The sequence below is a fragment of the Oculina patagonica genome, chromosome 3 (assembly GCF_052425735.1).
Source record: "Oculina patagonica isolate OP01 chromosome 3, crgOcupat, whole genome shotgun sequence".
NCBI lineage: Eukaryota > Metazoa > Cnidaria > Anthozoa > Scleractinia > Oculinidae > Oculina > Oculina patagonica.
In genome coordinates this window covers 29,231,049-29,258,127 of record NC_135760.1, presented here as the reverse complement: position 1 = coordinate 29,258,127, position 27,079 = coordinate 29,231,049, and the positions used below count along the sequence as shown (strand labels likewise).

Below are 27,079 nucleotides of genomic sequence, written 5' to 3'. Positions count from 1 at the left end.
AACTTGCTTTCTTCTTTGAAAAGCAACTTTTATATTCGCTCCTATTATAGCACGATGGAGTTCACGAACTTCACGTTCTTCTGAAATTCTACATCGGCAGTGAAAACTTGGATACAAAATTGGAGTTTTGCGATTTCCGAAGACCATCCGAGTCGACAACAATGTGTGTTCATGATTCAAAAAGTTTATTGCCCATTGATCTTACAATATACAATTTAAAAAGTAAAAAATAAATGCAATTTGAAACAATCGATCCAGTAAAAACTCATTGTTCATCTCCAAAATTCGAGGCGGCCACACTTTTTTTAAAATACTTTTTCTGCCTATATTTCCTTGTTAGCACTAGTAAAATTACTAATTTTAAAAACACGAAACAACTTTTTAAAGACATGTTTCGGCATGACTTATGCCATCTTCAGTTTATTGAGAATTTAAAATCTAGGGCTATATATATACCCAAGCTACAAATACAAAAATAGAAATGTATACAAAGTAAAATTACAATAACAAAAGATAATGGTAAAGCCGTTACAAAGTGGCAGGTACTGTCTGGTACTGTCTAGAACAGTAATTACTCACAGTGTGAGCTTTAGACCGTTACTAATAGAACAAAAGATTAAAATAAAAAGGTGTTGACATGCTGCACTTGAGTGTTTAAATCTGGTTTTAAACTATTAATGTAAAAGGCCTCTTTTAATTTAAGAAAATAAACGGTTTGAGCAGAATCCAAAATTTTAAAGCAATCAGATGTGTATAAATTTTTGCAATTAGATGAACTGTTAAGGTGTTTAAAAACATGTGAATTTTTGTCAGTTAAAGTATGCTCTTTGATCCTTGTTGAAAAATGACGGGAAGTCTCGCCAATATAACGGGAGGTACATCCCGCACAAGTAAATTGATAAACAACAGAGGATCTAATAGCAACAGGAATGGGATCTTTAAAACTGAAGAAATTCTTTATTTTAAAAGAGGAAAAAACTAACTTGATGTTTAAGTCGCTGCAAAAACGCCTAGATAACTGTTTAATTTTTATCTGGGTTATATTAGATACATTGCCGATGAAAGATAGTTTGAAATAGCGAGTGCTAGTGTTGTTAGAATTACTAATACTAACATCACTAGAGGAATTAAGTCTAACATTACCTAGATAACGTTTAACGATTTTGTCAATTATGTGGGAGGGAAATGAGTTACGTTTAAGAGTTTCTGTTAATTTAGCGAGATCTTTGCGAAAACCCGAATTAGAGTTATTGATTTTAAAAGCTCTGTCAACTAAGGTATGAATTAAACGTATTTTATACTTAAATGAAGTAAAACTAAAGTAATTAGTAAGAAGACCAGTGTAGGTTTTCTTATGATATATAGACATGGTACAAATAGGAGAAGAGTTATCTACTAAAATATCTAAGAAAGGTAATTTACCTTTCTTTTTAATTTACCTTTTTTTTTAGATTACCTTAATACCAGACATCCTAACATAAGATTTACATTTGAAAAGCAGTTAGAGGGTAAATTACCTTTCTTAGATATTTTAGTAGATAACTCTTCTCCTATTTGTACCATGTCTATATATCATAAGAAAACCTACACTGGTCTTCTTACTAATTACTTTAGTTTTACTTCATTTAAGTATAAAATACGTTTAATTCATACCTTAGTTGACAGAGCTTTTAAAATCAATAACTCTAATTCGGGTTTTCGCAAAGATCTCGCTAAATTAACAGAAACTCTTAAACGTAACTCATTTCCATCCCACATAATTGACAAAATCGTTAAACGTTATCTAGGTAATGTTAGACTTAATTCCTCTAGTGATGTTAGTATTAGTAATTCTAACAACACTAGCACTCGCTATTTCAAACTATCTTTCATCGGCAATGTATCTAATATAACCCAGATAAAAATTAAACAGTTATCTAGGCGTTTTTGCAGCGACTTAAACATCAAGTTAGTTTTTTCCTCTTTTAAAATAAAGAATTTCTTCAGTTTTAAAGATCCCATTCCTGTTGCTATTAGATCCTCTGTTGTTTATCAATTTACTTGTGCGGGATGTACCTCCCGTTATATTGGCGAGACTTCCCGTCATTTTTCAACAAGGATCAAAGAGCATACTTTAACTGACAAAAATTCACATGTTTTTAAACACCTTAACAGTTCATCTAATTGCAAAAATTTATACACATCTGATTGCTTTAAAATTTTGGATTCTGCTCAAACCGTTTATTTTCTTAAATTAAAAGAGGCCTTTTACATTAATAGTTTAAAACCAGATTTAAACACTCAAGTGCAGCATGTCAACACCTTTTTATTTTAATCTTTTGTTCTATTAGTAACGGTCTAAAGCTCACACTGTGAGTAATTACTGTTCTAGACAGTACCAGACAGTACCTGCCACTTTGTAACGGCTTTACCATTATATTTTGTTATTGTAATTTTACTTTGTATACATTTCTATTTTTGTATTTGTAGCTTGGGTATATATATAGCCCTAGATTTTAAATTCTCAATAAACTGAAGATGGCATAAGTCATGCCGAAACATGTCTTTAAAAAGTTGTTTCGTGTTATTAAAATTAGTTACTTTTTCTGCCATAGTCCAAATTTTAGGCCACGCGCCCGAATGAAAATAAAAATATTCTAAATTATCTATTGACAGAGACAAGATGAAGTAAAACAGGCCAATTGTAATCTACGCAAAGTTTTGTCGAACTTGGCATCCCAACACTAAAAAGACAGAGAGTGATGATTAAGGCAGGACCGTATTTCAATTTCCACCTTTCTGTAGTAAAAGGTATGGCCGCTACAGTGTAAACGGTCAGATTTTGCTGATAATGGCTGCTACTCAGAGGTGACTGAATGCTGTATGTCTCATCACTAGTGCAGGGGTGATGTCCTTGAGAGTCGCACATCCTAAGACAAAATGAAATAACTTAATTGATATCTGCGCGAAAATGACTCACATGCACTTTTTTCAGAATCAAAATACAACGTTGTTAGAATCTTTAAAGCGTAGGAATTAGTATGCAATGTATGTTTATTTTGCAAAATTTATCCTATCTCCAAATTCAAAATCGCCACTAGAGAAATGCGAAATCGTCTAATTCTTCGATATCAGCACAAATGAAATTCTAAACTTTCTGAATTAATTTGGTGAGTGAGGTTCGCTTGCTCATTTGAGGTTTAAAAAACACATTTACACAATGAACGGACGTGCTCTTATCAATAATAGAGACAATAGAATAAATGGTTTTGGTTGACCAGCACTCTTTTTGAATCTGGGCAAACTCCGACACCTAGTCCATGGTCACTGTAAAATGACAAATGCTACTTTAATTCAGAATACTTTGATACCATTATTGGAAGCTATTCGTAAACCTGCGCGCTATTCAGGCTAAACGGTCAGCCTGTTTACGGCAAGATCTTAATAATGGCAAAGAGGACACGATTTACTCTTAATAATATCTGGACTGACATGAGTAGTACGGTATGTTTTATTTTATGGTAGCCCATCAACTGTCTATTTTATAGAGGTGTCCGTAAGGGCAGGTTCGACTGATTAGGGTCATCCGTTGACGTTGTCCATGGACAAGGTGTCAGTGTTTAGTTCACATCCATTCGCTGCCACTGATCTGTTTTGATTAGAGTTTTGATGGATTTATCGCAACATGTGTGGCTTTAGTGATTACTTAAGTTATTTCCTTATGTAAAACAAAAAACAACCAAGTAAAAATTGGTCAAACCTGCCAAAGCCATGGCTACTTTGAGCTCATCCCTGAGCTTCTGAAGAACTTCAGTAACACCTTGCTCTCCCTGAAAGAAAAACGATACAGTTTGAAATTGTGGCGAGATTCATCCACAGCAGTTTTTAATATCATTGCTAAAATCTTAATGTAATGGCAGTCCAGTAGTGAAGTCGCTGCACTTCGTATTCTTTTTGTAAATAAAAAAAGAAAAAATGACTTCATACTCTACTGGGTTGTTAAGAACTAGTCCTAGAATTTTGAACGACTCCACTCGGAGGAGAGTTTTAGCATTCTCCGTTCTCGAATTAACATTGTTAACCGTTTTTTTTTTTGGAACAATTTAGTGTGCGCGTAGGCGAAAACGCATCAATTACATTTGTTTTATACCTTGTAAGCAAGTCCCCAGATGACCGGCCGTCCAACAAACACCGCTCGTGCACCCAAAGCAAGGGCTTTTAGAACATCAGTTCCCAGTCTCACGCCACCATCCATATACACTTCCACCCCAGTTCCGCGGACGGCCTCCACTATCTCGGGTAACACTTCAATCTGTTAAAAACAAAATAAGTTTCGCTATGATCATTACGGCTATTTCACACTGACAACAAGAAACGAGGAAAGCTCCGAATTAATTTGACATACAGTGGCTGGGACACCATCTAACTGCCGGGCGCCATGATTTGACACCATAATCCCTTGAGCCCCATGCTGCACTGCGAGACGGGCGTCCTCCGCCGTCAATATTCCTTTGACAACAAAAGGAAGTGACGTGGTCGAACGAAGCCAATCAAACGTCTCCCAGTCAACACATCTATCGCATGAAGTCATAACATAGTCATTAAGTTCTTTGTTATTTCGAAGCCCTTTCTTCTTTTTTAAAGAATCAAAATTTGCCAATTTTAAATTCTCGGGAAGAAAAAAATTCTCTCTCTTTTTATGTGCGCCATAAACTGGAATGTCAACTGTTAACAAAACAGCCTTATATCCGGCTTTTTCAGCCTGTTTTAACAAGTCCACCATCAGCTCGCGATCAGTGTAAAACTGCATCTGCATGAACTTGATTGTGTTTGGAGACTCGCGTGCGACATCCTCCAAACTGCTTGTAGAGTAAACACTCAAACCCATAGCTGTATCCACAGATCTCACCGCTGAAAGACAAACAAAACAGCAACCATGTAAACGGATTTTGTGAAGGTTGGAAGAAAAAGAAACTGTTAAAAACACGAATTTTAGGCGAGTGATTCCACTGCTCTTTCGATGACTCGCTAGCGTCACCGAAAGCGTCTAGTGTTTTAACATTAGCCCTAGGCTAAGTTTTGCCTTTGTAAACGCTCTATTTGGACCCAAGACACCTTTATTTTGGCTCCTAAAAATAAAATATGATCAAAGTAACGGTAAATTCAACACATTGTGACCAAAGAAACATTGCATTACAGTCAACTCTCTCTTAACGAACACCTCTAAAAGACGGACACTTCTTTAAGACGGACACCTGCTGTTGGTCCCGTTCCTGCCGTTTATTAGTCAGTTTACTGTAACTAAACTCCTATAAGATGGACACCTCTCTATAAAATGGACAGTTGGAGCCGGTCCCGACGGTGTCCGTCTTTTTTAGAGAGAGTTGACTGTAATTAACAACAGAACCATCCACTCTCGTTCAAAATGATTTCGTTTTATTTTTGCGACGAAATTTCCTTTTCAATGTTTGTCGTCACTATCTCTAAAATATTCTATTATCGCAAAATTGCTTATAGTTTTCGTGTCAATGTCATTCCAAACTTTAGCGTACATGGCCAATCTGTTGCCTTTTGCGCGCGAGTCGCGTCCCGGGTTGCAAGCTATTCCAAACTAAAGAAAAATTACTGTTTGGGATTTTCTGTGAGCTTTAAATATTGAAATATGATTTTACTGGAACTGATAAAAAAATTTAAGCGTAAATTCGAACCTTATTTTTGACTCACTTGCTAGGATAACATAGTACCTGCTTGCAAACAGTACTTTAAAGAAGTTTGGAATATGCACTCCCACCGACGAAAGCACGTTTCTAATTTTTAGAGACTAGACCACACCGATGGCAATTCAGTGTAACCGCTGTAAACTTACCTCTGACTGTGGCAAGTTCTCCGTGTGGATGCGCCATTGCTTGGAATGCAGTGGGTGAAACACATATTGGCATGCTTAGCTTTTGACCCAGGACTGTGACAGAAATGTCTTGTTCGGCAACGTTTCGCAACATTCGCGGTCGTAGTTTAAGCCTGTAGTAAACAAATGCACAGATCGTTAGCTCGGCAAGGAATTTATTTATCCATACGAGTTAGACTGTCATACACAAGTAAGTGTTCACATGGGATAACTTATGCCGGTTATACACGTGATGCGCACAAACGACAGATGATGATGATGATGATGATGATGATGATGGTACACCTGACCAGCAATGGATACAACAAGGGTATAGAGAGAAGATCTAAAAGACAGAAGCGACAACATACACCGGCGATGATAAGGATGCTAAGTAGTGGGATAAAAACGGGAGTAACCTCTTTTCCACTGTGAGCAGTTTTTTTTTTTTTTTGTTCTTTGCAAAGAGCACCACTTTCCTTTCGCTAAATTTATGTCAAGTAGGCAAAAATGTCGGTCAGAGTATAGACTCCTTTAAATTAATCGCCATGGCCGGTGTCCCAAAAATTTGGATCACCAGTCCAAATCCGCTAGCAATCATGGACACTATAAACCGAATGATAAGAATACAAGCGAAGCCCAAGACAAACAGCAGGCTGCGTTGTCAAATCATATCCCTTATAAATTCGCTTTTTCAATAAACATTCAGCAATGCGAAACAAGATGATGAAAGAAAACAAAAGAAGACAATGTAATTAGTGTCGAATGGTTTCATATTGTTTAGTGCCTATTTATACCAATATCTATGCGGGGCCAAAAAAAGAACGCTTGATCACAAGTTACACATGAGGACACTACTTAATCACGTCCGTACCGCGAAGTAACGGATCAGTAACCGGATTAATAACCTGCGAACGGACGTTTTTTTTTCTTTCCGCCGCGAAAACAAGAACGGATTTGAATAAATTTGGCGCATACAACTTAGCAAGTGTCACGTTGTGTCACACAACGCTAAATGTAATAAAGTTCTGTAATCGAAAGAAGAAAGCCGTCTGCTTATTAAACCCCATTTACACGCGCAAAAAAATCGGCACGGCACGGCAAATTTTTGGCACCGTGACCAAACCATTTTGGTACGGCACTGCCCATTTACACGACCAAAACAAGAAGGTTCTCTCCTGCTAGGCACGGTACCAATTTTTATCTTGGCACCCCTACTTTCCATCGGTTTCCTTGCCGAGAAATGGCAGAAAAATGTTTTGCTGTGATAGTTCATCGTGCTTTCAGTGCAAAACGCGAATTTTATCGGAAAGGAACGAGTTGTCGACCATTCAACATAATGAAGAGTGTTCAGGGGCAAAACAAATCGACATCTGAAAGGAGTTGACGAAATCAGAAGAAGAAGATTGAAAAGTCTGAAAAATAAATGGCTCTTTGCAGTGATGGTGGAAGTGGCTGACTTACGGTGATTTTTTTAGAGCGGGAGCTTTCTCTTATCTTCTGCCTCGGTGGCATTCTTATCCCCCAGAACTTCTCTTTTTGTACTCTTTTCGCCGACCACGTGACTAAAAGTCTCTTGGGGCGAGAATGACGCAGTGGCCGCCATTTTCGTAGAAACAACGCATGCGTCACACTTGTTTTCGGCACGGTGCCTCGATTTACCCGTGCCGAGACTACCTCCTGGAGGTAGTCTCGGCACCCCTAAAAAATTGGGCACTGGTGCCACATTTTTTTTGGGACCGGTACGTTTACACGTCGATAATTGGGAGTGCCGTGCCCAAAAATTGTCAGCACGGTGCCAAAAATTTGCCGTGCCGTGCCGATTTTTTTGCGCGTGTAAATGGGGTTTTTATCTTTAACAGGTTGAATAAATTGTCCCTTTTTTTCGGATTTAGCGAGCAATGAAAAATACGTGTTTATGACTGCTGTCCTCCAGCTAGGCATCAATAGTTTCATGTAGGTGAAAGCTACACAAAGTACTACTTACACAGTCCTTACAATTTGAGGCAGCCTTATTAAGATTTACCGTAATACGCCACTTGAATGATCTTGAATGTACTTAAAATAACTTGCGTATTTTTTACATCACAATGTCCCGGCGGACTGGAAAGTTAAACACCATATTTACATCAAACGCCTCTCCCTGAAGAATACAGTCTCTTGCCCAGTTTCCGGCCACTTTAGTTTGTAATCGCTATAACTTCTCATTTATACACGGAAAGTTACTCATTTTTTGTTCAAAGACAGTTCATCTACTTACCTTTAAAATGTACAAAAATTGGCTGTGCACGACAAGTATTAAAGAAATTATGCAATTTTTCGCAGAACTAGTAAGTTGCCCAGTTTCCGGCCGTCGAACTCCGGTCGAACTAAAACACATTTTTCCCCACAACCGCTCGACTTAAACCGACTTGTAAGTCCCTTGGCAAACGAAAAGTAAGTTTCAATATCAGTTTATTCGAATTTGCTTTCTCGCCTGCCGTTTTATGGAATATTTCCTCGTCAATGACCCATTACCTTTTCTTTCGCTTATTAGGATGCATTGGCATTATATACATATAAATGTTGTAGTTTATCACGCTATGCTTGCTTTAGCCGCTATTGTACTCTTTGCTAGATTTTTATTTCATAAATTTCTTGAGCAGGAGATACTAAAATTTAGTTATTTCACTTAATAAAAATGCTTTTGAACAATGTGCTACTCGGTGGCCGGAAACTGGCACAGCGAGTCCAAATCTTAGTTAAAACTCTGACTTCTGAAATTCAGAAACAGCTGAATTCTGGCTTGTGATGACAGAACCCCTAGTCACTTTCATCTTAAATCTAAATTCTGGCAAAAAATTACGAAGCCTCTCGAAAAGTTTCCTACAAAACGAGCTCTTTGTTTATGTACCGTAGCTTTGATGTGCAGTGAAAAGCGCAATAATTAGTCGCCTAACGTTTACTCGCGTAAACAAAGCTCGACCTTACTCGTCCGTTTCTTGACCAAAAAGCCTGCCAGAACCATCAATTTGTAGCGGAAATGTTCCTTTTTCTGTAGGAAAGCTTCGGTGGACGAAAATAAAAGATAACTACGAAAATAACCGACGAATGCATTTTTTGGCCGGAAACTGGTACCGGCCGGAAACTGGGCAACAGACTGTACTAATCCCGACAGCCACAGATACACGTGGCGCCGAAGGAAACCAGAAATACAATGTAGACTTTTTCCTGACCAGGTAAACACAATTCTTAGCTTCACCAAGAAAATAATATTGACCAGGGATTTTTCAGATATTCACCAGGGACCAGGGAGGTCAAATTTCCACCAGGGAGGGCAAAATAACCCACCAGGTCGGGTTTCACCAGGTCTGTTACAGAGGGGTGTGTGGTAGACAGCGAATGTATTGTAGGCGAATAAATAACACTATTAAGATCACTGAAGCTTTCCGTAGGATTACCGAACATCACCCGTCAGACCAATAAAAAAACCGCAGTGTTTATGCCCGCTATATGTAAAATTATACAAAATGATCTGAAGGGCCAAACGAAGACGCGCTTTGTGCTCGTCACGCGTGACGACCCAAGAAAGTCAAAGGCTACATTACCTTTTAAAAGCTTGTCGATTTTCGTGCAGTGTAACATCATCGCCAGCTCCAGTTGAAAAATAATCAAAGGCGTTCTTGTCCAAATGTGTAGCAGCATATTTTTCTAAATCATCCAATGTTAGAGGATCTCTGAAATCTGCCATATTCTCAAGATTCTTTTATACAGTCGAACCCCGCTATTTCGAACTCGGTTAATTCGAAGTCCCCGCTATAATTTCGAACGAAGATCGAATTCCCTTGGATTTACCCTTATTTTCCAGTCAATTACTACCAGCTCCGGAACTCGGTTATTTCGAATTCCCCACTATATCGAACTGATAGTTCGTTCCCTGTTATTTCGAACTTGTCAAAAACAGAGTACGTACATAAGAGCACAGCCGGAAACGTATTGCATTTTATTTGAGCTCGTGTTGCGTAATTGGTGACTTAACAATGCTTGACTCACGTGTAGTGTCCCGCTAAGAAATTTATGCTGTGTTTTTTATTTACAAAACAAAACGGACTGTTAGTGAACTCTTCTTCCAGCTGAAATACTCATGTATGAAATCTGCTGTCTCTAGTCTATTCTGATCATTCACATTGCAAAGTAATGTTCTTAAGACGAGATTTTTTTGAACTTCGAGCAACGCGCGGCCAAAATTCCCATGATGCCATTCGTCACTCGTCGGCATTCACGTGTGTTTCGCGTCCGGAGGAATGGAGAGTTCGCTTTTCTCCTTTCTCTTCGCTTTTTACCCATCTGAACGAACGGATATGAAGCAATTACTTTGGTAGAAGAAACTCCAAGTATGTAAACTGATATTTGGCCCCGATAGAAATTAGATAAAGGACTATAAAACGTCGTGATATGCATTTAACGCGGTCTGTTCTTGGAGAAGTGTGACTGATCCGGCCGGTCAACTTTCAATAACAGCATGGAGAATCCAGTAATAAAAGGTACATGTAATATTTTACCTGTAAAAGTAATTAGTTCTTTCGTTTAGAAACAACCCTTCCTAACACAGAAATCCATTTGAAGGAACAGTTTGAAGCACCGATTGCAATATTACGGGAATATTATGACAGAGGAATTGATTTTTAGTGCAGTGTAGATTTTTTTCGCTAGCATACTCATTCCCTTGTGATATCCTCGATCCTTGAGGGAAATTTGCGATTCTACCCTGCATTTTTATGAACTTTATTTATAAGAACATTGTTAGAATAGAGGTTTAGCCTTAAATGGTTCTGTTTCACCTTTAGAATTCTTGAACACAAGCACAATAGCATTCTTGGGATTCCCATGGATTTGTTGATCACAAATCGATCCCCGCGTGCGAAATAAATATTATTTATATTTCTTTTCAGAGAATATTCTCTTAAAACCTTGTTGTACTGAGGATTACCCACCTAAGGCAATTTATTTTATACATATTACACTCGATACTAACATTCTTCAAGTCAAATATATTTGAACCGGTTGTTTTTTCTTCAACTCAAACTTGTAGGCTAACGCAATGTCAACAATAAAACATTGGCCGTTCAACAAGGATCAGCTTTCTTCTGGTAAGTACTGAGTTAATGAACATACTGTCATTTCGAACTTCATATATAGTGATTTTACTTTGTACGACATAATGTTCTTGGAACTGTGACTTTTGCTCAGCAATTACGCTTCTTTCGCAACGGAAATAATTCCCTTTAAATTGAATAATGAAGCAACGTGTTCAACGCTTCATCCTTGATTATTTGCGTTGTGTACCAGACAGTTATCATTACAAATCAGTCCTTTAAAGAATAAGCTTGCTAGTGCTGTTTAAGTTGATATGATTTCGTTTTGAACCGGTTATACGATTGCAATTTGAAAATGCGCGAGCTTGGTTTGTTTATATTGAAATTCGATAGCTGCTGCGATCGAAAAATTCTTTCACGTGCCAAGATTCTTTTTCGACGCGTCGATGCCAAGCTGAAAATATTTCGCTTGCACGCTTTGTATTTGGACGTCGATATTTTATGGTTTTGTGAAACCGTTATGGCCAGGTCACATCATTTCTATTCTTTATCAGAAATATAAAGCTATTTCATTTTAAACACTGTTACTGAGTACTTGTCCACTTGGAATGACAACTTAATCGATCTGTCGGTTTTGTAAATGCCATTTATTTGCGGTTTCTTATAGGTCAGTATTTGTTTGGGTTTGAGGTAAAACTTTCCTTTGATCAGAAATTCTTTTTCCTTGTTTTAAACATCAAAATTCCCGCCTTTTTCCTGAGCTGGTGACCGTCACGGAAAGCGCGGCAAAGTTGGCGCGCAGCGCGACGCAAGCCATCCGGCTTTTGCTATTGTTGTGTCGCCAACATGTCTGCAAAACGGCCGAAGTTCCCACTCAGGTAGTATAGAATTTGCAAGCGTTTCATTTGGAGTACTACAGTTTATCGTATTTCTTAAGTTAAACCATAAAAAATACTAATTTCACTTAAATGCTGTGACATTATAGTGCCAATGCAATAATGCTTAAGCGCCGAAAAATGCAGACGGGAAGTTACAAGGTGCAAGGTGTTGTTTTTCCGGAAAAAGTAGAGAGGTATTTTTTTTTTCAAATCTGAATTTCATCCTAATCAATCAAATCTTGCAAGAAGAGAATTTAAGTTTTCTTTTCCTACAATTGCATTATATTTCAGAACCCCCGAAGAGATCGAAAAACAACAGGAAGAGGAATTGAAGAGAAGAATGGAGCTAGAAGAAAGATTGGCAAAGGAAAAGAAAAAGAAAGAAAACAAAAAGAAAAAAATAAATTTATAGATTGGCATAATATGCAGCATTGTTTATTAGCTATCAATCTGTGAGCTGTGTTTTCTTTCTTTTCAACATCTTTTCTAAATTAATAGCCTATCCTAGACCTTTTAGCTGAGCGATTCCTCAACCAACCCCCACCCCTTGGGTTTGCACTCGTTACTCTCCCACTGTTTTTATTTTTGCCGATTGTAAGAGAATATAGAGGGTCTGTAAACACACTAATTTAAATGTATGAAACATTTTTTTTAACAGTATGTCATAATAAACCTCCAGTGAGCGTGAAAAATTGTTTAAAACTATGTAATTATTGGTATAATTTCCCTTCAAGTCAGTATAGTTCTCTTATGATTTAAGGGATCCTTTTGACTCACTCTCAATCCTATACTGTTTATTGACCCTCGCTCCTCAAAGATATTTTCGGATTTAAAATTCAAACAAATTAAGGTACAATCACTATATTCTATTGGAAACGTAGAAAGTGCGATTCTAAAGTGGCAAAACATCATGCTAAGGACCTGTGTCCTCAAAATACTGACAAACAAAATCATTGTCACAGGTTCACTAATATCTCAGAAATATAATGATTCTCAAGATGCTATAATTTCAGGGTTTGTGACAATCCTTCATGTCAGCTTGAAAATGTTCTTGCAGGATCACATAGTGTTATGATAACAACTACTTATTGACTAGTGGGAGGCCTGGATGGAACACATTTTGGCTAGAGGTCATGGCATACAGACTAAATACAGCTTAGTCAACAACCCAGGGGGGTACTCCAGATTCCAAGTGATGGGGACGATCGAAGCTTTTTTTTCGGGGGGGGGGGGATTTAAATTTTCGATTCCGGGATTTTTTTGGGTAGGAAAGTTTTCGCAAGTATTCTGGGGGGTGGTTTGATTTAAGTAGGGATTTTTGGGGGTATTCAAAACAATCTGAAGATCTGTGGTAGTGCCCGCGTATCCTGGCCGCATAGTTCTGCGAATATAGTACAAACAAACTTGTGTCCTTTCTGGAAATGTTTAAGGCTTGGAAATTCTGCATGGAATTTTTTGGGGGGGTCAATTTTTGGTCTAGGGCTTTTTGGGGGGTTTTGTTGGAAGCCTGGGGGATTTTTTTTTTTAGTTTGATTTTCGCCTCCATTCGATCATCCCTGTCACTTGAAATCCGTAGTACCCCCCCCCCCCCCCCCCCGGGGGCAATGAGCATTTTATTATGTGACCGATTTAAATTTCAAATCGTTTGTATCTCGCCAAAATCATCTTGCAGCCCCCGAACAGGGTCATAGACATGGAAATTTTCTTAGTAGTTTTGATGTAAAAAGCGCTCAGTGCATGGGCTATACGGTCACATAACAACACACTCATGTTGTGTAATCAAGAAAAATACAATGTTTAGATCCAACTAACACTATTTGTATCACAAATGATTATATATTATAGATAAAATTGCATCACCGATGGTGATATCGAGACCAAAAGCTCTTTATTTGGCTCTCCTTTAACTTGTTTTGTTCCCCGAGTTTCCGTACCATTTCTTCTTGGCACATTGCAGCCGTATAACGCTTGTTTCTGTCATCGACACCCTTCATATAGCATTCAATCATGATTTGTTTCTGTTGTTCACTGAAGCGCTTGTTTGTTCTGGCAGGGCGGTTACATTTGTCTGCCTTTCCAGGGATTGCATAGAGCCAGGCCTTCTCGTCTTTGCTGAGTTCACATGTTGAACTGACCGGTTGTGGCTGTGTGCTTTTTATTTCAGCAACTATATCTGTGACTAGATTATTGTTTGTATTTGTTTTAGGTGTAGCTTTTCCACAAGAACCTTGGTGTTTTTGCAGATTTCCATTGCGCAGGAAAGACTTGCCACAGTCTATACAAGTGTTACCTCCACGATCAGGTACATTAGTGATGATGCTTGTTGGCCTAGAACTGCCAGTGTCTTCCTTTTTTTTTAGCAGTCGTAGTTTGCCTCTGTGGCAAATCTTTAACAGTAATTGCCTTTTCAAGTGAAAAGTTACTGGTTGCTCCTGTGCTTTCGCATTCTAAATGCCCCCAGAGCTTTCTTAGTTTCAAACATTCGTATGTTTTTGTTTCAGACAGCCTTGTTTGATTTCGTGCAGTAATCTGTTTCAGCTTGTTGTCATTGCCATAAATATACTCAAAATCTGAATATTCTGTGATCCCATTCATTGTCTTTGCTGATTCTGGTTCCTTTAACCTATCAATGTTGACACCATAGACATGTGTTCCCCTTAGCCGTCCATTCGTTCCTTTTTCAATTTGTTCCCCTGAGACCACATCGTTCCCTTCTCTTCTGTATCGTTTCAGAGAAAACTTTAACGTGGCATAGTGCCCATCCAGCTTCGTCTTCCCTTTCTGGGGCTCAAAATTTCGAAAACTAGAGACGTATACTCCTGTATGCAAAAATATATTTGGCAACCACGGCACAAGTGATGTGTTTTTATAATGTGCCCCATTGTCGGTCCACAAAATTATGTTAGTGATTTCGGGGTGAAGTTTTTTAAAATTCCTTATGGACTCTTCTAAACAAGTGGCTGAAAAATACCAATTCTGTTTGTCATCTGATTCACTGTATATGTCGTGGAATTCTGTAAATACTTCTCCGGAGTCTTCTCTTTTGAAAAAGAACATTGAACCGTGTAGCGATACCCCCTTTTTTGCAAACCAATCTTTCTGAGGTTCAAATAGTTTTTGGAAAAGAAGTTTCATCATATAGTCAGCAACCATAACTGCTTCGCCTGGGACCAGCTTGTTTATGTCTATTAAAAACTGCTCCCTCTGATACTTGCCTCTGATAATATGCCCTATGTAACTGTTTAAGTTTTTTTCTATTTGGGTAATTTGGTCCACCACGTTTGGGTCATTAACTGTGTTGCAAATTTCTTTCAGATCCCTTATTATGTGAAAGATTTGTAGGCAGCTGTGGCACGTTTCTTGGTGGTCCATGATGCTACCACATGGCGGATTGTCAGACAGCCAAAGGCTAGCGCAGTGGGTTGCACAGTTGCTGTGGGTTCTCAAATTAGCTTGAAATTCGGACAGCAGGTAACCTTTCAATGTCTTAGCTCTAGTTATTAAGGCTGGAGTTGTATCCGGTTTCTGATTGCTCCGCAAAGTTTCTCCCAGTTGGGTTAACAGTTGGCCCAGTTGAATGAAATTCTCAGCCCCAAGCTCCGTGCAAATGTTACATAGGCCTGCTTTTTCTGCCATGATTTTAAAATTACCTGCAGAAATGCCCTTAAAAAATGTGCTGAAACTGATGGCTTTGATCTTTAACTGTTGACATTCTTGTTTGTAACGATCGTATAATGCAGATTTGTTTTGTTTCAACCACAGGACAGGTTGATTTCCACCTCCTAACAATTCACTAACCCATGACTTTTGTTTCCCTTCACAGGAGGCAGTTTTGTACGACGAGTATTCCACACTGTCAGGATGGTGAATAAATTCCAGCACAAAAGCTATGGTTTCTGGTGGAAGTTTCTGACAAGGTCTCCGATTCACTTTAGGCACTGAAGCTCCTGGACCGCACACCTTGCTATGAAGTCTAGCTTTTGTTATCTCGTAGTCAGTGCAAAATACCTCTTCTCCTCGACTGTTTGTATATTTAAAAATCTCCTTAAGTTCCTTATTTGTATACTGTTGTGCAACACAGCTTAAAAGTTCAACTCGTTTGGGGCTTCCAGGCTTCTCTCTGGAATAACTGAGTGCTAATCCTTCCACAATGTTAGCATTTCCATGCTTCTTTTTATCCTGCATAAAATGTTGAATTATTTTTAAGTTTCAAGGAGATACTACAAGTAAAGCTTCCATGTACTTTTCAAGTTCGAAAGCTCTACCAGTCTAAATCATAATCTTGGTTTTCACTGCCATGACAAGAAAAATAAAATGGAATCCACTGAACGAAAAAAGTCGAATTTGAAATGAAACAGAAAATTAATAATGATAATTGAACTGCGTGGAATGCAATTTGGACAACACGAAGTTCAATTACCACTTTATTACAACCTTTTTGAAATCGCACAATTTAATCTTGCAAATACAGGATTTTAGTCAGTATAAAATGCTAAATATTGATCCAGTAACAGGTTTTTAAAATTGTTCCTTTCTCATTGGCTGCAGTAGAGATGCAATTTAGAGCACAAAGTGGTGCAAATAATTATTTGTGAATAAATCGCACTGCTGAGATCCAATCAGATTGCAAGGATCACCAGTGATTTCAAAATGGATGTAATAAAATTTAATATAGAAATAACTTGTCTAAGTCTCAAGTCTGTGCGGTATTCCATTCTTGACTTATTTGTTGTCAGCAAGCTGTTTTGTCTCTTGTTTTGCAAGATATCTATTAGCGGAGTGTTCCAATGCAAAATGAACATTTTACAGGGGCTTTAATCCCAGATACGAGGCATTTGAAGTGAGGCGAGCAGCTGGGGGCTGGGTAGAGTTATTCATTCAATTGAATAAGAAACACATTATCACATTTTTAGTTGAATATATATCAAGTTCCAACCTTTCAAATATGGATCAGCATCCTTACAATCCTCTCTAACAATGTATGACCCTCCCCGAAACCCTTCCTAACTCTTGGATTTTGATACAGTCATAACTATTTGAAAGCTCAGGCCTTGAAAAAGTTACTAATTTTAACATGACCTTTGTTGTGATGATTATTTCTCAATTTAATTGAATATAAAACTCTACCTGGTCCCTTGCTCAACCTCAAAACAGCCAATAGATCATTTACTGGAAGCATTTTTTAAAACTACCTGCTGTTCCTTTTCAAATTCCTCTTCCAGAATCTCCTTGCAAATTTCTTCATAGGAGGCACCCATCTTCTCGACATCTGCTTTCAGTTCATTCATTTTTTGTCTTGTGCACATTTTGAGTTTTTTCTTAATTCTTCGCTTCGTTCGTTTCGATGCATTTGCAAAAGACGATGGAGGTCGTCCAACTGAATCAGTTTTCACCGAACTGCTTGGTGATAAAATGCTGTTCTGAGTGCTGTTTTTGTTGCTGCTTGATAACCTGTGGAGCCTAACGTAACATGCTGCACAGCACCTTAAGTTTGCAGACAAGGCCACACTGTCAAACTCGTTTTGTACCAAGGCATTTCGTATGTCAGTGGGCAATTCACCCACTGACTGTGGCACAGACTTTAAATGTTTTATCTTATACTGGGGTGTTTTGCATTTTGATGCCGAACATCTCAAGCGACTTGTGTCATTCCTGCATTCCTGGCAAGTTCTTCCAATGGTTTTGTTCTTATTATCCTTGATGGGACGAGATTCACTTTTTGTGACATTTTTTAAACAGTTTATGCAAGTTACTGAAGACATAGTACAATCTCAGCACGATTTTGAACTGAATTGACGGAAGTTAATAAATTCTTGACAAACAAGTGCTGTGATAAATGAAACTAGCTATAACAAAACAAAAAGCCTAAAACTCTCAAATACTAGACTACTAAAACTGACTCGAGGTGAAAACACCACTCAGGAAATATTTAGCCAGGGAGCTCACTCGCCATTGGCGGTTTTCAGTGAGTCCCTGAAGATAATAATAAATTACAAAAAATAATACCCAATTTACAATCCTAGTTATAAGACCTCGATAAAATATTTTTAAAAAACCCACTCAAAAGTCCCAAATTATTCAAAAAAAGGTTACAATTGCAATAGAAAAATTATAAGGAACAAACTTCACTAATTTTAGAATTACTTGACAAAACAAGTACTCAAAAAAATCTACTGGTGTAAATTTGCAGAAACTAAGATTAGAACCTGTAATAAAACAGCAAGCCTGACACAAAAATTCTCAAATAAGACCCGACAAAACTACACTCGAGAAACTAATAAACAAACAATTACGTGACAAAACGCACTCTTAAATAATCTACTCGGGTGTAAATTTCCAAACTATGGAACTGGCCAAAAACAACCAGCCAAGAAAAATCCAATGAATACAAAAATTAGAAAGCAAATACTTGGCTACTAAAAACAGAACCCAACAAAAACGCTACTCGGGAATTAAACGGCAAAATTCACAACAAATAGAAAGCGGAAAAATTGCCAATAAATTTCGAACAAATACAATTCCAAAAAATTACCGTATGAAACTGACACTTGCAAATAACTTTGAATGAAAACAAACGAGCTGAGATTGTAACTATCAACAGCTTTGCCTTTTGCGAAGTTGCAAAAAAAGTTTCCGTTCTCAGGTAGCCGGCCGGCGCCGGCTAAGGCGGGAAAATGGTTGGCAGCCGGCGTGTCTTTCCCGCCATACAAGCAAGCCAAAGCTACATGAATTTTACAGTGCTCAACTTCGAATATAAGATCAAAGACAAGACAAAGAATATATGTAAACAACTGTTCATTATTTAATTGTAAAACAACAAACATTCCTAGCTTACAATAAACATTTGTAAACGTCATTATTTCTGGAAATCCAATCTCAAAATCCGATCTAAACGAACGATTAAAAATCTGCCGACAGACACAATTTCCTTCGCCTACAGGCCATACTGCTTAGAACCGAAAATACGGTACAAATACACTGGACTCGCCGCTTCTAAAGCTTCGTCGAAGCTTCCCAGATCTTCCTCCCGACGTAACCGAGTAAAACTTCGAATAAAATCGTTCATAACTCGCCCACTTTCAACAAAAACATCACAAAACCGCTCTCCCTTCTCATCGAACAACATGGACGCGCGTTCTGATCGAAAGTGAAATGCGCGCGCAAGTTCTTATGGGATTTTTGACCGCTGGCCTCTTGCATTGCTCGAAGTTCAAAAAAAATCTCGTCTTAATTTTCTCCCGGGGGGGGGGGGGGGTACTCCCATATGTGGCCTATATAGGTATGTGCCGCCCGATAGGGTATGGTTTTTGAGGTTCTCGATCCTTAAATAGTAATCTATTTACACCGATCTTACCCACACTCCTATTGAGGTATGGAGATATGGCGGCCACCTTCAGATGAAAATAAGCAGAACAATGAGTACATAACAACATTGGGAGGGTAGGGAGGGATAAAAAATAATCCGAAGGTAGCTACCGGGAACGGAGTACAGGTAAGAATCAAAGTCTCTTCGAGATGTCGACGTTTTTACATGAAGTATGAGTCGAAGGTTTATCCTGTGCATTGTTCTTCGAACTTATCATTACAGTTTCTTTGTAGTTTAGTTTAACAATTTCCTATCTTCGCGGAGGAAATGCAGCCATATAATTTTGTCAAAAATGGCTCGTCCTTGCCGGGTATTTATACACATATTCCTTAACATTACACAAATAAACAGTGCAAATTTCACCGAAATCTGACAATTCTATACTTTAAAATTGCAAGGACCTTTCGAGGCAGTCGATTACGGCAGCGAAATTAGCAAATGAAACAGCAAAATATGCGTTCGACGCTTTGTTTTTGCGACGCCATATTTGAATTGTTATAGGGTAGACCGCTGTTCAATGTGTTCAAGGCCGTATCGTTACGATTGCTCCACGAAAAAGCACGAAAAAAATACGGATATTTCCGACTACTGTCGGAGAAAACATATAATTGGGGCGTAAACAAATCGTTACACTCAAGCTGCGTTTTGTCTAGGCTCTGCGAGGGTCGGATATCAAGACCCAGGTTTAAACAAAAGCCATATATACAGTGAATGCTTTCGAATTATATTTGAAGATGAAATACGAAAGAATTTTGCTGTCTTTGACTGAAATTCCACTCGAACTGCGTAGATACGATCGCATGTTGTAAAGCCGATTCATGCAACATTGCTGTCATTCCCTGTCAACGCGAGGTCACGTCCCTAACGACCTAGGCTGATGACGAAATAGAGTTGCGCTTGCACGTAGCGACCAAATTTGGCCTAATTTTTAACCGCTCCTAAGCTAAAAGAAGCCCCCATCTCTTGCAATTGTTTTAACTTCAATAATATCTTTGAAAAGAGCAAGTTTTTTGGTATGGTTTATTTTTGACGTTTGTAATTTTTAAACGATGTAAGTGCTAGTGATTATTTATTCGTGTTTTAGTTACGCAATCCATTGTTTGTGCAACGCTTTTTATAGATCGCCTTTTAGACACACGTGCGTTGAGATGAGAAAGCTGACATGTCACTTTTAAAATTGTTATATAACGTTTGTAAATGTGACAAGTCACGTTTTTTTCACGAGTCACCCACGGCGGAAAGTAATCCCTTGAGAAATTAAAACAGTCCCTTGATAAATTAAAAAAGTCCCTTGAGAGTTTACAAATATGTGGTTCCAAATTTTGTCCACATAACCCCTATTCTACGTTTTTAGCTTGTAAACAGGCAAAAACGTCGAAAAAATGTAATAGGATTAAGGCAACTTCCTACAGAAAATGCTCGAGTCTTCTATCGAAATGATAATGAGTACATGGTGGTGATACCTCTTATACTCGCTTGGGTAAGACCGCTGTAAATAGTAATCTATTTACACCGATCTTACCCACACTCCTATTGAGGTATGGAGATATGGCGGCCACACAGAGGAATATAACTAGAACGGCAGGACAGAACAGGATGAACCAAGCCACAAACAACACCCAATCTCAAACAAAAATCCCCAAAACTAAAACCAAAACTCCAAGAGCGATAAATTATAAAAGGGGAGATGGAAAAGGGAAATACAAAATCCAGGAGAGGAGTGAACGTTTAAATTTGGAAGGGGCGGATAACAGAAAACAGTAATAATTTTTTTCGGTTAAAAAAGGCTACAACATCGGTCAACCTGAAGTAATAAATAGCTACTTTTGAATTTGTCCAGCCAACATGTGACATCACAATCATCCGTGGAGATCTCGACAAGGCTAGAGTCAGTAATAGCGAGGCCGCAACGAAAACTATCCATCGGATTGTTATGGCGCACAACAAAAATGATAAAGGGATCCTTAAACACCAAAAAACGATAAGAAGCGTCAAAGAGACTTTCAAACTTAGACTTAAAAGATTGTTTTTGTTTGGAAAGCGCTAAAGACAAGTGAATAACTGCAGGGTATTAAAACCTTTGTCGACAGCAGCAAGGCTTAAGGTCCAAGGTGGCTGGCGCCGGGGCAGAAATGCAACCACGACGTCAAGAATAGCTACAATTCTAACAAAACCGGAAGGTAGGATGACGAAAGGTATACATGGCATTACGGCATAATGACGAGGTGGACATGCCACGGCAATAACAGATAAGCGTGGAACAGAAGCCCGCAATCCTAATCTCAATGTTGCTATTACGCATGCGTGGGACACAACCAGCTTCTAAACCCTCGATCACGTGACATTTACGCCATGGATATCCATGCTTACACAAAGCAGCAACGAAAATGAAAACCTTACATGTTAACACTAACACTGCACAGAAAATCTAAGTCCTTTGAGAGCATAGCAAATTCGTTTTTCGCCAACAACAGCAATTAACATCTGCGTTCACTCGTTGCAATGAATCAGCGCGCTGGTCAGAACATTGCCGTTTGGAGAATGCGATAATTTCGACACTAGATAAATATATCTTCACAACATTAAGACGCAATAAAAAGCGATGGAAATTCCACAATGCGCCAAGTAGTCCTCGTTTTTATTTTTTTTATTTTTTTCATTTTTAGAGCGAGTGTGCCGACTCAGCCGCGCTGATTTGGATTTTATACTGCGTATAATGTAAACCGAAACAGTAAAATACCCTGCTTTTCAAGGCACAATTCGCGAAAAAGTTTATTAGAATCGACTCGAAACCCCCTGTGGTCTAACTTCAGCTCACTGCTGCGACACGATTTAGAATCCTGCAAAGAGATACTGCGCAAGTGGACGTCCGCTGGATTGCACGGGGAAGGAATAGAAAGTTACCAAAAGAAGGTAACAACCGTGAAGGGGCCATCAAGTGCATTTGCAAGGGCATGCGACTTGATACCTTAAGGACTTGATGAGGACTTCGCTATAAGTAAACACGCCATCCGACCCCGAAAAGGACTGAGAGCCTCCAAAGCATAGCGACAACAGAGGACGTTTCGTTGTCATTTACATGAGGAACGCGTTGACCTACAGGACAACGATCACATATAACTTCATCACAAGCGTTGGAACGTAAGAGTGTTGAAATAATAACAGGGGTAAAAGAACGAATGCCTTTTAATAATAATTGCTGGTTTTCACTGTCACGCAAGTAACGATACTGTCCCGCGCTGCAAAAAATAAATCCAAAGCTATTGAGTTAAACAAATCAAGAATTTTACAGGTTGTAGAAAATAACAAGATAGTCTACGTATCCTAGTCTCAGGTCTGTACGGTGTCCCGTACTGGAGTTATCCGTCATAATGTTTAACACAAATTTAGAGAGCACAGTATTTAAACGACATGTTGGATCCCATGTGGAGGGGCACCAAGATGGCCGCCGGAAATCAATGAAAACATCTGGCATTCACTTCTGCTATAAAGCGAGGTCAGTTCACCTTCGTGAACACGTAAACATTCATATAAACACTTCTTGTGAAGCCTCAATTGTCCAGATCATTAAAAATAACAGGATGAGGCATTCTTTTTAAGCATACGTGACAGCCTTCAGGTGGCCATTCTGATGTCGTGTGGCGCAAAACTCCGAAATTCAAAATGTTATTTCTAAAAGACGTTGGATGCTATCGAGCTGAAAACCTTAAAAAAGATAAATATTAAGGACGTCTAATAGCTAGTGAAGGATAAAAAGTCAGGGGGCTCGCGATTCTGGATTTAGAATTTTGATGACGTCACGTGAAAACCAATAATAACTAGTTGTACCTATCGGTAAGTGCCAACGAGCGAAATACTCATGTTTGTTCATAAGAACAGATATTGAATGGTTTTTGATAGAACTATATTTGAAATGACCAAAAGGTTTAATCACTGTTTGTAAATACAACACGCGATGGTTAAAATGTTTCTGTCCACAAAAGGGATAGTTGATTTCAAGAACTTCTTATAAATCAAATCCCAAAATCAAAACTGCTAAGATACTTTTTTAAAAATAATTTTCAGTACAGTAAAAACCCGCGTGTAAGAACCTGCTTTTTTAGAGTTTGGCAAAACAGGTTCTTATATTTTGGGGTACTTACTGGCATTTTTTAGCTTCCCTGTGCAATTCTTGATCTAAAGACATCCTTTTTGATAAAAAACAGTTATTGTATTATAAATAAAATAGTTTAACCCCACATATAAGAACCTTTTGGGGTATTAAGGAAGCAAATTTCTGCCAGGAGGTTCTTCATTTCTAGGTTCTTACACGCGGGTTTTTACTGTAATCAGAGACAGTAATCCCGGGAGTAATGCACGGGTCAGATTTCAGTCTCGCATGCGAAGTGTCATGTTCAGTTACGCAAAACTTGAAAAATTTGAACAGAAAACAAAACTTGAACGGTCAAGGATTATTTGGAGACAAAAGTTTTATTCAAGTTAACATTACATTTGCCGTTAGAAGCAAAAAACTTTTGAGTTTCTTGTGTGTATAACATGCAGTAATTTTAGTGAGCGTCGCTTTGTATTGATGTTATTCCTACGCGGAGCGAAAATGCGTGCCAAATTAAAATATAAACGGTATTTGATTTGGAATAAATCATCGGTCAAACAATTACTATAAACAAAATCAACACTAAAAGGAAGCATTTACCCGACTTCAGCATTCTCATAAGTCAAGAAAACTCTATTTATGTAGATGCCTACGAGAACTTTTAATTGTTAGCCGCCAGTTGTTTATCGGAAGACAACCCAGATTAAAAGTGAGGTAACCAAGATGGAATAATTTGGCCACGAGAGTGGCGATTTATTGACTAAAATAGCTTTAGTGACAGCTTAATTACCAAAAATACGACGGATCGTTAGCGCAGGTGGGCGTGAAAACAGGCCCAGCCGTAAGCAAAAGGCCAGTGGCTGATGAAGGCGGAATGACTGGGGATGGAGGCGGGAAAATTCTCTGATGTGTACTCCTCGAAGGTTACGAAGAATGAGGACGAACACATGTCTAACACTCTCCTTGTATGATTGGAATAAAACCGCGGAATTCAAGATATTCAATTTGGTTAACGATGAACGGATATATGCCGAATTCCAGCCTTCAAAGCAGCCACCTGGCAATTACGATAAGATAATACTACAATGTTTACACAACTAAAATGTTTCATAACTAACGTCGGCCTCTACATAAATGACATTATGGCGGTGTCCATAATCTCGTGGTTTTGAAGTCCACAGTCCGCTTTTGATTTTCATGTCTCTCTTCGATCGTAAATCAGTAGGGTATTCTCTTTCGATTTATAATTCCCTAAAGGTGTATTTATCAGTAAAGGGATGAATGACCACATTGAAAATTTAAACAGCGAGCCGCATGGACGCCATTTTAGTCATTTGCTCTCTAGCAAGGAGTGAGAGACTGGGAACCAGTTGGGAAGAACAATACAACCCAAATATGGGGTTTACTTACACCCAAATATGGTAAAAAAAAGTCCCTTACGCAGAACTTAAGATTTTCTCTGTCTATACACTCATACGCACACGGCTCTATGATTCTGCCGCCTCGACAGCCTCGCCTCTTGGCTCGGCTGTCTCGTTGGCAATAATAATAATAATAATAATAATAATAATAATAATAATAATAATAATAATAATAATAATATAATAACTGATAAAAACAACTTTTTTTAACCACGATAAAAATATTATTAGCGGATAGAAGAGCACCCAGAAATGCAAGGGAAAGGACATGTATTACTCAGACAGACGCTGAGCTAAAAAATAAGCACATGTCGTGTGAAGGAGAGACACGAGACAAGATATGATACTGGGTATCCGAGATAAACCGGGCTAATACCAGAGGGCGCGCGAAATCAAAATTTTCCCTCTTAGTATTGGCTTTAAAAAGGCTGAAAGAATTCTTGCATGTTTCAAATATAGCCAACGAAGAATCTTAGGAATAATTTCATCCTAGCTGCACAACTTTGAAAATCTGCTCGCAAACAGAAAGGCGGCGGTAGATACTGCGCCAGTGAACGCAGCCGGATTCCGAAAGGAAATTATAGAAACGTTGGCAAGAGCATGGTTATTAAGAACAGCATTAATGAATTCCCGAGAGATAGGCAGGATATCCACTGTCATCCCTTGAGCCATCTAGACACGAGAACGTTCAGACGTATTTCAACATACCGAATAGCACTTTTGGGTCAAAATAAATATAATATGGAGTGGCCTCCCATTAAGGAACACATAGGGCAATATTAAAGCGTAAAACAGGAGGCGCGAGGAAAGGATGAAAAAACAAAAAGCAAGGGAAAAGATGGCTCAAGGGATGACAATTTTGAGCCTCAGTAATCCGACAGGGTATTAGACTCCCTTTCAAAACTGTCATCCTAGAGCGCGGGGAGAAAGGGAGAAAAGGAAAAAACAAAGAGAAGGATCGAAAAGAATACAATCACACCGTTAGGGTAGGACAAAAATTTTAATAAAAATAGATGTAATAATACGAAGATTTAATTTTAAAAAGGGAGTTACTTATTAATGCCACGTCCGCGTGAAGAAAATGGCGTGTAGCAATTGGTAGATAGCGCTGGCGGGAGTTAACGAAAACATCTACTTTTCAATGCCACAATAGAAACAGATTATGCGTTGAAATCTCGTGAATCCTTTACCAGAAGGGCCCGGGACATCCTGAAGTGTGTTGAGTTACCTTTGAAAAGCGATCAAGATTTGCGCGTAATCGAATGCGCATAACATGTACAAACGCAAGAACAGAGTAAAACGTGATAATAAAGAGAAATAGCGTACGAACATGCAACCGGGCTAAAAATATTTCCATGCATGGTAAACGTTAGGAACAATACCATACAAACAAAAGTGACATAATACACAGACAAGTGCTACAATTATAAAATATAAAAGGCATGATCGCGAGAAAAAATATGAATAACAAAGATAGATATATAGATCGATGCGCAAATAGATAAAACAAAACTGACCGCGAGACAAAATGAATAACAAACCCAAAATATGAGGGGGCGAGGCAGAGGAATAAAAACATATGACGGGAATATAAAATCTAAAGGATAATGGCCACGAGCGAACAGGTACTCGGCACGAGTTAAAAATACGTAGGCCAAGGACAGGCAGCAATAACTAATATAACAGGCGATACAGAGCAAGAAAGTTATAAAATAAATTTGTGCATGAGACGATAACAGACTAAATATTCCAATACACGCGCAAGTTGGAGATAAGATGAACGCAGGACAATAAAACATGAATAAGAAAAAATTGAAAACAAAGTAAAGATATCATAAAGCACTGCAAGCAGTGCCCAAGGATATTATAAGCATTAACTAGCCCAGACAATAAAACAAATCGGCTGAGCTTAAGGGAAAACACGTCGGCCAACCCGAACCGGAATGCGATAGAACACATCGCCTTGCTGGAAAACACAGTAAACACTTGCTACGCCTAAAGTAGTGTAGACACAAGAGTTAACCAGATAAATTTGAACGCGAAACTAGAGTCCAAACATATTAGCTAGCCGGAAAAGAATATAAAATACAATGGCTGGCTGGAAAACTTAAAGGGACATTTTCACGGTACTGCGCATGTACAAGTTATGACGCAAGCAAAATCACTTCTATTGTTTACAGACCAATCGGAAGCGATATGTCAATATGCAAATCCTGCGCGTATTTTGTCCGTGTCATGGAATTTTCGTGAAAGCTGATCGATTGACTCGTCTGACTCGTTCAAATCAGCTCTCTTCACAATTTCAAAGCTCATGCTGAAAATGTCGCCAGCATCTGGCAAATCATTCAACTGCCAGTGTTATGGTGTGTGCTCAAGGAAAGAC

General features: G+C 38.5%; 2 protein-coding genes across 3 annotated transcripts; both read right to left on the bottom strand.

Annotated features, from left to right (window-relative positions):
* Positions 1-168: 168 nt before the first annotated feature.
* Positions 169-9,820, bottom strand: LOC144647435 (2-Hydroxyacid oxidase 1-like). 2 transcript variants are annotated; one of them, XM_078507244.1, is made up of 7 exons: positions 9,451-9,820; positions 5,846-5,997; positions 4,385-4,890; positions 4,130-4,291; positions 3,740-3,809; positions 2,590-2,909; positions 169-323 (listed from the first exon to the last, which is right to left on the bottom strand). In XM_078507244.1, exons 1-6 carry the CDS (start codon positions 9,591-9,593, stop codon positions 2,842-2,844), a joined length of 1,101 nt encoding a protein of 366 aa, XP_078363370.1. In that variant the 5' UTR covers positions 9,594-9,820; the 3' UTR covers positions 169-323; positions 2,590-2,841. The 2 variants fall into 2 exon arrangements, with proteins under 2 accessions (XP_078363370.1, XP_078363371.1); XM_078507245.1 differs by lacking the exon at positions 9,451-9,820 and adding an exon at positions 8,124-9,008.
* Positions 9,821-14,144: 4,324 nt separating this feature from the next.
* Positions 14,145-17,578, bottom strand: LOC144647609 (uncharacterized). Its single transcript, XM_078507391.1, has 2 exons — positions 17,009-17,578; positions 14,145-15,995 (listed from the first exon to the last, which is right to left on the bottom strand). The coding sequence occupies exons 1-2, from the start codon at positions 17,576-17,578 to the stop codon at positions 14,145-14,147; spliced, it is 2,421 nt and encodes an 806-aa protein (XP_078363517.1).
* Positions 17,579-27,079: the final 9,501 nt, after the last annotated feature.